The sequence below is a fragment of the Lagenorhynchus albirostris genome, chromosome 9 (assembly GCF_949774975.1).
Source record: "Lagenorhynchus albirostris chromosome 9, mLagAlb1.1, whole genome shotgun sequence".
In the NCBI taxonomy this organism is placed as follows: Eukaryota; Metazoa; Chordata; class Mammalia; order Artiodactyla; family Delphinidae; genus Lagenorhynchus; species Lagenorhynchus albirostris.
Genome location: NC_083103.1, coordinates 43,583,285 through 43,595,750, shown reverse-complemented (window position 1 = coordinate 43,595,750; position 12,466 = coordinate 43,583,285). Strand labels below are relative to the sequence as shown.

At 35.5% G+C, this 12,466-nt stretch overlaps 1 protein-coding gene across 3 annotated transcripts in view; it reads left to right on the top strand.

The window, feature by feature from the left end:
* USP47 (ubiquitin specific peptidase 47) overlaps positions 1-12,466 on the top strand; it is a 120,837-nt gene that overhangs the window by 63,589 nt on the left and 44,782 nt on the right. For all 3 annotated transcript variants that reach the window (XM_060159654.1, XM_060159655.1, XM_060159656.1), the window contains one exon: positions 1,165-1,314. In XM_060159654.1, coding sequence (XP_060015637.1) covers positions 1,165-1,314 — 150 coding nt within the window. The remainder of the gene's footprint in view (positions 1-1,164; positions 1,315-12,466) is intronic.

Sequence of the window (12,466 nt, the reverse complement as noted above, 5' to 3'; positions counted from 1 at the left end):
TCTTACTGTGGGTTGCTATCAAAACTGCTTGAAAAACACTGGATTGAAACACTTATAAATGCCCTCTCAGGTAGAGAAGACATAATCAAATATAACTGGGGCAGGTGAATGAAGAAAGCTTCATTAAATAAATAGTATTAGAGTAGACAGTTATGGTGGATCCTAATTTGAAGGCTTATGAATTCTAGATACTTGAAGAGGTATAAATTTATGAAAGCGGTAAACTGTAATATGCTTTCCCTCTTAACTGTTCTTAAGAGATATTGGAAAAAATTTTAAGTTCATTTAGTGATCTAGTTTCTCTTCATTATAGGATTGTATTTTCATAACTTTATGTAGATGGTATTGGGGTGTTTCTTTTTCATAGGTCTGAAGGTACCCTTCCTCCTCGTTACATCCCTATGTGGGTCAACACTTCTATTAAGACCAGTTAGGGCGTTCCTTCTGAGTTCCCAAGTTTGGGTACAAGAATCTTGAGGCAAGACATTCACATGGAGGGTCCTTACTTAGGGAGTTACCTGCCTCCTTTGAGTCAGAATAGCCCCAGTTGGCTAAGTTTGGGGAGTAGGTGAGAGATCCATTCTTTTAGGTGAGGATATTTTGAGGGAGATGGAGTTTAAGATTTTTTTTTCAATTTCTGTACATTTAAAAAATTACAGTATATTTTTTCTTTAAATTGTTTTATGTATATTACTGAAAGTTAAAAAGTTTTATTTGTACCTTGAGATAGAGGATATGATTTTAGGAATCAGAATATTGCGAAAGTGGTGGTAATATATGTAAAGCTATAAAAGTAGCCAGTTGTTTAGCTGTGTGATTATCAGTATGCCTAAAATAATGTCATGATGTATTCTCATCCTAATGAAAAGATAATACGGGGCTTAGTAGTGAAATCAGTAATCAGCTTATCAACAAAACACATTTTAATAGTGGGATTTTTAGTAATGTGAGAATTGAAATAATTTTTGCACATTCTTAATTTATTTTGTTTTTGTTAAACCTTTATTTTTTTCTGTAGAATTTAGATTAGATAAATCTTAAAGGTTTCTAAAACTTCAACAGTAAGAATGAATATCCTTTTGAAAATCATTCTAAAAGACATAAAATATTGGTAACTTACTTTTAAGGAACGCTTTAAAAAATATAAATGTTCTTATTTTTTAGGCTGATCTTATAAATGAACTGTATCAAGGCAAGCTGAAGGACTACGTGAGATGTCTGGAATGTGGTTATGAGGGTTGGAGAATCGACACATATCTTGATATTCCATTGGTCATCCGACCTTATGGGTCCAGCCAGGCATTTGCTAGTGTGGTGTGTACCTTTCAGCTGACTGCTTGTGTATCCATACACAGAATACATAATAGCACAGTGGTATAATATATCCTAAGGTAAGTATCATCCTAGATACACCTTCTTGGGTTGTTAGACATTCCTGCATTTAAACTAGCAAGATCTAGAAGATTTTTGACCCTTCAGTGAGTCCTAATAGTGCATGTATAAGAGGGGAAGTATATGCAAATATACTGCCTCATGGCTCAATCTTTTATTCTTTCTTAGAGGTGACTAGATTATTTCACTTTCTTTTTTTTTTTAAGCTCTAAACAATCTATTTTATGAATGGTACTTTTTTTTTTTTGGCCTTGCCGTGTGGCTTATGGGATCTTGGTTTCCCGACCAGGGATTGAACCTGGGCCCTTGGCAATGAGAGCATGGAGTCCTAACCACTGGACCGCCAGGGAATTCCCTGTAAGTCTACTTTTGTGATTTTTTTTTGTTTTGAGGGTATTGTTTTGTTCCATTGGAAAAATAACCTCTGGATTTTTTGACAAACAGAGGCCACATTTTTTAAAGAAGCATCCCTATTCTAAAATTTAATTTTAAAATGATGCAGGTATTATATAACCACAGATAATTTGAAGACTCAGAACTATATATAATTAACTTAGTTACTTATATATTGAGTATCAAATTGGGCAATTAAGATTTTCTCATTCCTCCTTTTGTTATCTATTTTTAACTGCGTTTTGATAATTTTATTATTGCATTTTATTCTTAGGTTTGCATACTGAATTGCTTATACAAAGCGAGAGTCTTGGAAGGAGTTAATTTGACATTTAAAATTAGAGTTCAGAAACATTTATTTGAACCTGTTATGAGCCAGGGGAAACTTTCAAAGCTAACTAAGATATCTGAAAAAGTAGAATTTCATCATGATGTTGCTTTGGATCTTACTTATGCTGCAGTCAAGCCGATGGTGGCTGCAGCTAAAATCAGTGTTCTTAAAATCAGAGGCTAGTCCATACTTTAGCCTCTAAAATACTGCTACAAGTATGGTTTAGTACTCTGGCCTCTAGGACAATTGATGCCCTTTCTTTTTTTCTCCTATTTTTATATGACTTAAGGAAATAATCAGCAAGAAGTTATGGAATCAGTCAGTGGAAATCCAAAGGAAAAGACTTTCTGGATAGTGGAAGATCAGGCGTCCTTTGCTCCACTGTTTTTCAGTCAGCTTCCTGAATAGATTTGAAAAATTTTGTTAAGTGCTTAATAGTACCCTTTGTAAACTGCCACTCTGGGTATGTGAGATTGGCATTGCTTTGAGTGGCTAGTTTCATTTTTCATTTTTGTTTTGTTTTTACTTTATTTATTTTGACAGTTTAAGGTAGAAGTGACATACTGAAAAATCATTAACATATGTGTTTCAATGACTTATCTCCTAGCTTATTTTAAAATATTGGCATTTCTTTAACAAAATATACTAGGGAAATAGTCAGTAGTCCCAAGTGATGTACACTATTTTTTCTACTTTATTTATGAAAGTATTTTTTATGTAAGATTTTTCACATATATGTTCAGTTTAGTTTTTCCTTTTTTTACATATTTATTGAATGTTGAGAAAGCTAGTTTTATTTGTGTTATGTTGGAATGTAATATTTGAGTATTCAGCAAATATAATTGCATAGCTAAATCTATATGTTGTAATTTATTCACCTGCTGAATCGTCACCACTCTCTTCAGTACATTATAGACATAGCAGTGGAATGATTTGGAGGACATTTTTGGAGAAGTGAAAAAAGTCACATTTCTAAATGAAATTCTCCAAATTCTCTCCTGCACTGATACATGGATGACGGTGGTGGTGGTGGTGGAGATTATTCAGTGGGAATTGGAAGTTACAGCTATGAAGCAGTATGTGAGCAGGTTTATAACACACATGCGCTAATAGGGCTTGCAGAAGGGAACCTAAACCTTCCTAGACTTTGCTGGAATCTCTTGAGGGAAATTACAGCAGGTGAAACTACCCAAGATAGGGGTTCTAAGGAGGATACTACCTTCAGAGAACTTTAGTTAGAGGTAAGTGGTTTCCCTTTATTTTCTGAATTCAAACTTATAACCTACACTTGTTAAACTGCAGAAATCATCATACAGCATCTAAATTTAGTGTTATATCACTGCTTGCCATTGTGTATTTTGTTAGTTCTATGTGTTTTAAAAAGAATTTGGCATAAATGTGGATTGTAAATGTCTAGTTAAAAGAAGCATTATAAAATCTCATTCAAACTCTTATAATATTTGGCCTTAATTTGAGTTGAACTCTTTTAAAATTTATTTTTCTACTTTTATTAAGGGTCTCTGGTATGTTTGCCGTATTGGCTGTGTATACATATACACATAAACATAATTGAATACATGCACACATAAATACACACATGTACTTACGTACAATACAACATTGATGGTTATATGTTCTGATTATTATATATTCTGTTTAGTGAGCCATAATACTATAGTTATGTGTGTTCCATGAGGTTAACACCTGGTGTTTAATTTCAGATAATTAAGTGTGAAGTTCTGTTAAAAATGAAAGTTGTTTTTTTTAAACTTCATCTGAAACATCCAATTTCTATAGTTGTTTTATCTCCATGTTTAAATAAACTTGAGAATAATATTTAAGGTTAAATTAGAATGGAGTTGCCACTTAGTTAATTTATCATTATAACATCTGTAATCAATTTTCATGGTTATTTTTCACCGTGATTGATAACAGACTAGTTTTTTAGTAAGTGCTAGGAATCATGTATAGTTTTTTTTTTTTTTTTTTTTTTTTTTGCGGTACGCGGGCCTCTCACTGTTGTGGCCTCTCCCGCTGCGGAGCACAGGCTCCGGACGCGCAGGCTCAGCGGCCATGGCTCACGGGCCCAGCTGCTCCGCGGCATGTGGGATCTTCCTGGACCGGGGCACGAACCCGTGTCCCCTGCATCAGCAGGCGGACTCTCAACCACTGCGCCACCAGGGAAGCCCCCTCACGTATAGTTTTTTAAAAAGCTTTTCATCCTAATATTTTCTTTGTTGAATCATTTCTTAGTTATTATAACTATAATATTTATTAAATTTCTGGTCTTCATTCTCCCTGGCCAAGTAGTGAAAAGGGTTATTCTGCCATTCTGTCTCTCAGATTGAGTTCTATTCAACACTAGTCTCCAATGAGATTTAATAGATGTTTGGGAGAAGGCTTCTGATTAAATAAATTTGGGAAACTGTGTAGCTGTAATTCTCTGTGGGAAGTTTACAGTGCGTATTTAATTTTAAATGCCCTGAGTGTTCCTGTAGTGGAGAAATTTGTTTAACTGGGTTTAACCAATCTTATATTTTCTCTGTGGGACATGTCAGTATTTCAAGAGACACTAGGATTCTAAGGAATGTAGTTTGTGAAGCTCTGCATTAGATTAAGGTGATTTAAGGAAGTCTCTACTTTGTTACATTAACATTTATGTCCTTGGGACCTTGGGGGGGAGTGAGAATACTAAAATATATGTTATAATTTCCTGTTGTTTCACATAGTTTGTTATTAATCCTGAAAGATTATATATATTAATCTTTTAAAAAACTTGATTCTCAGTGATTTATTAGGTAATTACAACCTTTTATTTTCACTGATTAGAGCTGTCTGCGTGAAACCAATCTCTCTGAACTTTATAATCAAAGAAACCTTGAATCTGCTCATTGCCAAGCATATTTGAGAATGTATTATTATAAGAAGATACTCCTAAATACATTCTAATGATACATAAAAATTGGAAATATTTTTATTGGTGAATTATGAAAACATTTTATAAACAAAAATGATATAGCCTCATATGTTTGACATTAACTAGGGAAGCTTTTCTACTTAATAGTAAATTTTATTTATTTTTAAATTTTTTTAATAGTAAATTTTAAACACTATCTTGTTATAGATACCCTTTGTCCTGTATTTATTGAGTTGCTTATTCTGTGGCAGGCACTGTTCTAGACCATTTATTTTAGGGTAGTTTTATTTTCTTTCGGGATAAGTACATTTAAGTATCTGTTTATTATGACAAAATGTCTGAAATTGGATTTAGCTGTATAGTTCCATATAGTGTCTTTGGAAAGATCAGATTATGTACTTGTTCCCTAAGTAAACACAATTTAACTATCATTTTAAAGTTTTGAATAGAAAATTGTTAAATTCATAAGTATTTACAAAATCGTAAGTGTTCCAGGTATTTAGTGTACACAAGTTTATATCATAAGTGCTACCCTGATTTAACACGTAATTTGGACATTCTTATATGGCTGGCTTAACCACATAACTCATTTGGATGGTACAGTAGTCCAAATTTGTCCAAATATGTAAGCATCACATAAAGAAAACTCTCTTCCACAGACTGTATCCTCATTTTTCCAGGAATTTGTGTGGTTGGACATAGTGGGAACCAGTTTAAAAAGTGGGGACTTCTGCTTTCAGGATGATGGAGTAGATGTACATTGCCCTATTCCTCCCGCTAAAACAACTGAAAATCTTGAACATTATATATAAAATAAACATAAGAAGACTGAAAGGTGGAGAAAAGGCATAAAGACTAGGGACCTCAGGATTCAAGGAATGACATGGGGTGAGTTCCCTGGGTTTTCTTTTTGCCTAATATTTCCCAAACTTGAAGATGATGGCAGGCTGGAAATAGCAACTAGCACAGACTAGTAAGCCTGCTCTCTCTAGCCAAAAGACTGGGAAAGACAGAAAAGGTAGCCAGTAACTGCTATGCTCTAGCCAAACACTGCAGAAAGACTATGGCCCCAACCCTGACCCATGCCAGCCAAGGCTGAGTGGGGAGCCTAGACTTCCACCCTTATGAAGTTGTAACAAGGCTCTCCAACCCCCTGCTGGGGTGATTTCAGAGAAGATTGAGTAGGGAGGCAGGAGTTTCTTCCCTGCTTGACAGTACTGAACCTCCCCACTGCCATTCTCCCTTTCCCCTGGTTAACTGTCATTAGAGACCATGTGGGGAGCCTGGCCTTACACTCCCACCTAAACAGTAAGGAGGTGCTCCTTTCCCTTCCCACTGGAGTAATGTTAGAGGAGGCCTAGGTGAGAGTCAGGACTTTCACCGCTTCCCAGGAGTAAGGAGGCTCTCCCCCTCCTACCTGTGGTGTTGGTGGAGGCCACAAAGGGAGCAGTAATGAGATACTCCTGCTGTCACAGCCCAGGTGGTGTCAGCGGAGGCTTACTGAGTAGCCAGAATCCCTACCCTTGCCAGCAGTAGTGAGGAACCCCTCCCCACCACCAGTTTCAACATTGGCCAAGTGAAATTGGACTTCTACTCCCACCTGGCAGTAATTGGGCAGGAACCTTTTCCCCAGCTGGAACAGTGTCAGAGGAAGCCAGCTAAACTGGAAGATTTAAAATAGGGTCCAGAATATCATAATACCCCACATATTAAGGTTTCAATTAAAGAAATCATTCTGTATTCTGAGAACCAGGAAAATTTCATTTTGAATGAAAGAAGAGAATCAAGAGACATAAACACCAAAATAACAGATGTTAGAATTATCTGACAAATATTTTAAAGCAGGCATCATAGAAATACTTCAGTGAGAGTTCCTAAACCCACTTGAAACAAATGAGAAAATTGAGAGTCCTGGGGAAGAAATAGCAGGTATAAAAAAAAATGAAACGGGAATTTAGAACTGAGAAATGCAAGAACCAAACTCAAAAAGTTAGTGGATAGGCTCAACAGCTGAATGGAAGAGACAGTGTATAATCAGTGAACCTGAAGATAGAACAATAGAAGTTACCCAATCTAAATAACAGAGAAAATAGACTGAAGGGGGGATAAAAATCCTCAGGGACCCATGGGACTATAACAAAGGGTCTAACATTTGTGTCACTGGAGTCCTGGAAGGAAAGGAAAAAGAAGGCAGGGCTAGAAAAATGAAGAAATAATGACTGAAGACTTCCCAAATTTGGCAAAAGGCATAAAGCCACAGGTCAAAGAAGCTGAGCAAACAACATAAGCCAAAAGAACTTCACGTCAAGTTCAATTATAGCTAAACTTTTGAAAACTAAAGACAAAATATCTTGAAAGCAGTGAGTGAGAAAAGGTACTGTTTCTACAGGAGAAAAGCACTCTGATTTCTCATAAGCAGATTTTTCATCAGAAACTATGGAGGCCTGAAGGCAGTGGCATATTTTTGAAGTGTTGAAAGAAAAGACCTGTCAACTAGAGTTTTATACCCAGTGAAAATATTCAGGAATGAAGGGAAAAATCAAGACATTCTTAGATGAGGGAACACTAAGAGAATTTGTCACTAGCAGACCTACCTTAAAAAAATGGCTAAAGAAATTTCTCTAAATAGAAAGGGAATGATAAAAGGAAGGTATTTGGAACATTAGGAATGAAGAAAGAACATAGTAAGCAAAAATTTGGGTAAATACAGTAGGCTTTCCTTGTCCTCCTGAGTTTTCTAAATTATGTTTGATAGTTGAACCAAAATTGTAACACTGTTTGATGTGGTTCTAAATGTATGTAGAGGAACTATTTAAGACAATTATATTATAAATGGGAGAAGGTAAAAAGACATAGAGGTAAACTTTCTGTACTTCACTTGAACTGGTAAAAGGATGGGACCAACAGACAGATAAGTTTTGTGTATGTAATGTAATACCCAGAGCGACCACTGAAAAAGAGATAAACTCAAAAGCACTATAGATAAATCAAAGTAAAATTAAAAAAAATTTTTTTGGTCATCCACAGGAAGGCAGGAAAAATAAAACAAAACAAAAATTTAAAATAGCATACTTATTTACATGTAAATGGTCTAATTATACCAAATAAAAGGCAGAGGTCAGCATATTAGATTAAAAAAAAGTGACCCAACAGTATGCTAGCTACAAAAACTCCCTACAGTATATTGGTATAGGCAGGTTGATAGTAAAAGGATTGAAAATGTTATACCATGTAAACATTAATCAAGATAAATGAGGAATGGCTATATTAATATCAGGTAAAGTAGACTTTGAAGCAAAATTACTAGAGACAGAGAAGGGCATTATCTAATGATAAAAAGGTCAAGCCATCAAGAAGACAGCAATCCTAAATGTGTATGTACCAAGTAACAGAGCTGCAAAATACATGAGGTGAAAGCTGTCCTACCTGAAAGGAGAGACTGACAAATCTGCCATTATAGTTGGAGACTTCAATGCCCTTCTCAATAATTGATAGGTAGAATCTCTAGACAGAAAATTAGCAAAGATATGGAACTTAACAATACCATCAACCAACAAGATCCAACAGACATTTATAATATGGTCCACTCAGCAACAGCAGAGTATAACATTCAAGAGCCTGTGGACTACATACTAGGGTAGACCATATCCTGGGCCATCATACAAACCTCAATTTAAATTAAAATCATAGAGTATATGTTATTCAGCCACACTGGAGTCAAATTGGAAATCAACAGAAAGATAAGTGGAAAATCACCAAACATTTGAAAACTAAACAACACACTTAAATCCATGAGTCAAAGAGAAAGTCTCAAGGGAAATGTTTTTAAAAATACTTTGAACTGAATGGAAATGAAAATATAACGTCAGAAATTTTGAGACACAGCTGAAGCAATACTACTGATAGGGGAACTTAGAACACTAAATGCTGCCCTTTAGCAAAAATTCTTAACATTAGAAAAAAGAGGAATTGTTTTGAATCAATAATCTAAGCTTCCACCTAACCTAGAAAAAAGAGCAAAAGAAACCCAAAGCCAGCAGAAGGAAGGACATAATAAAGAAAAGGACAGAAATCTGTGAAATTGAAAACAGAAAATTAATAAATGAGAGCTATTATTTGAAAACATCAATCCGATTGACAAACATTTAGCAAGATTGACAGAAGGGGAAAAAAGATAAGAAAAAATTTTCCGGTATTAAGAATGAAATTAGTACCACTACAAACCTTGTATATATCAAAATGATAGTAAGGGACAACTCTGCAAACATAAATTTGATAACTCAGATGAAATGAGCCAATGCCTTGAAAAGCACAAAGTACAACTTATCTAATATGACTTGAATAGCCCTATAACTCTTAAGATATTAAATTCATAATTTAAAATCTCTTAGGAAGAAAATCTATAAGTTGGAATGGTTTCACTGGAGACTTGTACCAGGCATCTTTAGCACAGTGAACACCAGTTCTACACAACCCCTTCCAAAAAACAGAAAGGAAAGAACCCTTCTCAGTGTATTTTATGAAGCTAGTCTTATCCTCATACTAAACCAGACAAAGACAGTTAAAACTACAACAATAACAACAACAAAAAACAAAACAAGACACCAAAAAACTATGACCAAGCCACTATTCTTTATATATATATACACACACACATACACACACACACATATATATCTTTATTGGAGTATAATTGATTTACAATGTTGTGTTAGTTTTTGCTATACAACAAAGTGAATCATCTGTATGTATACATATATGCTCATATCCCCTCCCTCTTGCATCTCCCTCCCTCCTCCCTATCCCACCCCTCTAGGTGGTCACAGCACGGAGCTAATCTCCCTGTGCTATGCGGCTGCTTCCTACTATCTATCTGTTTTACATTTGGTAGTGTATATATGTCAGTGCCACTCATTCACTTTGTCCCAGCTTACCCTTCCCCCTCCCCATGTCCTCAAGTCCATTCTGTACGTCTGTGTCTTTATTCCTGTCCTGCCCCTAGATTCTTCAGAACTATTTGTTTTTTTAGATTCCACATATATGTTAGCATATGATACTTGTTTTTCTCTTCCTGACTTACTTCACTCTGTATGACAGACTAGGTCCATCCACCTCACTACAAGTAACTCAATTTCATTTCTTTTTATGGCTGAGTAATAGTCCATTGTATATATGTGCCACATCTTCTTTATCCATTCATCTGCCAGTGGGCGCTTAGGTTGCTTCCATGTCCTGGCTATTGTAAATAGTGCTGCAATGAACATTGTGGTACGTGACGCTTTTTGAATTATGGTTTTCTCAGGGTATATGCCCAGTAGTGGGATTGCTGGGTTGTATGGTAGTTCTATTCTTAGATTTTTAAGGAACCTCTGTACTGTTCTCCATAGTGGCTATATCAGTTTACATTCCCACCAACAGTGGAAGAGGGTTCCTTTTTCTCCACACCCTCTCCAGCATTTATTGTTTCTATATTTTTTGATGATGGCCATTCTGACCAGTGTGAGGTGATACCTCATTGTGGTTTTGATTTGCATTTCTCTAATGATTAGTGATGTTGAGCATCCTTTCATTTGCTTGTTGGCAATCTATATGTCTACTTAGGAGAAATGTCTATTCATGTCTTCTGCCTATTTTTGGATTGGGTTGTTTGTTTTTCTGATATTGAGCTGTATAAGCTGCTTTTATATTTTGGAGGTTAATCCTTTGTCAGTTGCTTTGTTTGGAAGTATTTTCTCCCATTCTGAGGGTTGTCTTTTCGTCTTGTTTATGGTTTCCTTTGCTGTGCAAAAGCTTTTAAGTTTCATTAGCTCCCATTTGTTTATTTTTTATTTTATTTCCTTTTCTCTAGGTAGTGGGTCAAAAAGGATCTTGCTGTGATTTATGTCATAGAGCATTCTGCCTATATTTTCTTCTAAGAGTTTTATAGTGTCTTGACTTACATTTAGGTCTTTAGTCCATTATGAGGGTTTTTTTGTATGGTGTTAGGAAGTGTTCTAATTTCGTTCTTTTACACGTAGCTGTCCAGTTTTCCCAGCACCACTTATTGAAGAGACTGTCTTTTCTCCATTGTATATTCTTTCCTCCTTTATCAAAGATAAGGTGACCATATGTGCACGGGTTTATCTCTGGCAAGCCAGTATTCTTAATGCATACAGATGGGAAAATCTTTGTCAAATTATTACCAAATAGAATTAAGCAATATATAAGGAGAATTATATACCATGTCTAAGTAGAGTTCATTCTAGGGATTCAAGGCTTGTCAGTATGTAAAAAATCAATGACTGTAATCTAGCATATTAACAGAGAAAAGAAGAAAATTCACATGATCATATCAATTGACTTAGAAAAAGTACGTGACAAAGTTCAATATCCACTTATGATTAAAAAAACTATCTGAAAACTAATAATGGAGGATAATTTTCTCAACCTGGTAAAGAATGTATTCAGAAATGTAGAGCTCCCATCGTACTTCATGGTGAAAGACGGAATATTTTCTCCCTAAAACATCAAGGTTATCTAGGCAAGGATGTCTGCTGTCACTCTTATTCAGTTCAGTACTGGAAGTCATAGCCAGTACAGTAAGGCAAGAAGAGGAAATAAAAGGCATACCAATAAAAGGAAGAAATAAAATTGTTCCCCCCCTTTTTTATTTATTTTTATTTTTGAATTTTATTTATTTTTTATACAGCAGGTTCTTATCAGTTATCTATTTTATATATATTAAGCATATATAGGTCAATCCCAATCTCCCAATTCATCCCACCATAACCACCACCATCCCCCCGAGCCTGCTTTACCCCCTTGGTGTCCATAAGTTTGTTCTCTACATCTGTGTCTCTATTTCTGCCTTGCAGACTGGTTCATCTGTACCATTTTTCTAGATTCCACATATATGCATTCATAAATGATATTTGTTTTTCTCTTTTGATTTATTTCACTCTGTATGACAGTCTCTACAAATGACCCAATTTCATTCCTTCTTATGGCTGAGTAATATTCCATTGTATATACATACCACATCTTCTTTATCCATTCGTCTGTCGATGGGCATTTAGGTTGCTTCCATGACCTGGCTATTGAACATTGGGGTGCATGTGTCTTTTTGAATTATGGTTTTCTCTGGGTATATGCCCAGTAGTGGGTTTGCTGCGTCATTTGGTAATTCTATTTTTAGTTTTCTAAGGAACCTCCCTACTGTTCTTCACAGTGGCTGTTATCAGTTTACATTCCCACCAACAGTGCAAGAGGGTGCCCTTTTCTCCACACCCTCTCCAGCATTTGTTGTTTGTGGATTTTCTGATGATGCCCATTCTGACCAGTGTGAGGTGATACCTCATTGTAGTTTTGATGTGCATTTCTCTAATAATTTGTGATGTTGAGCAGCTTTTCATGTGACTCGTGGCCATCTGTATGTCTTCTTTGGAGAAATATTT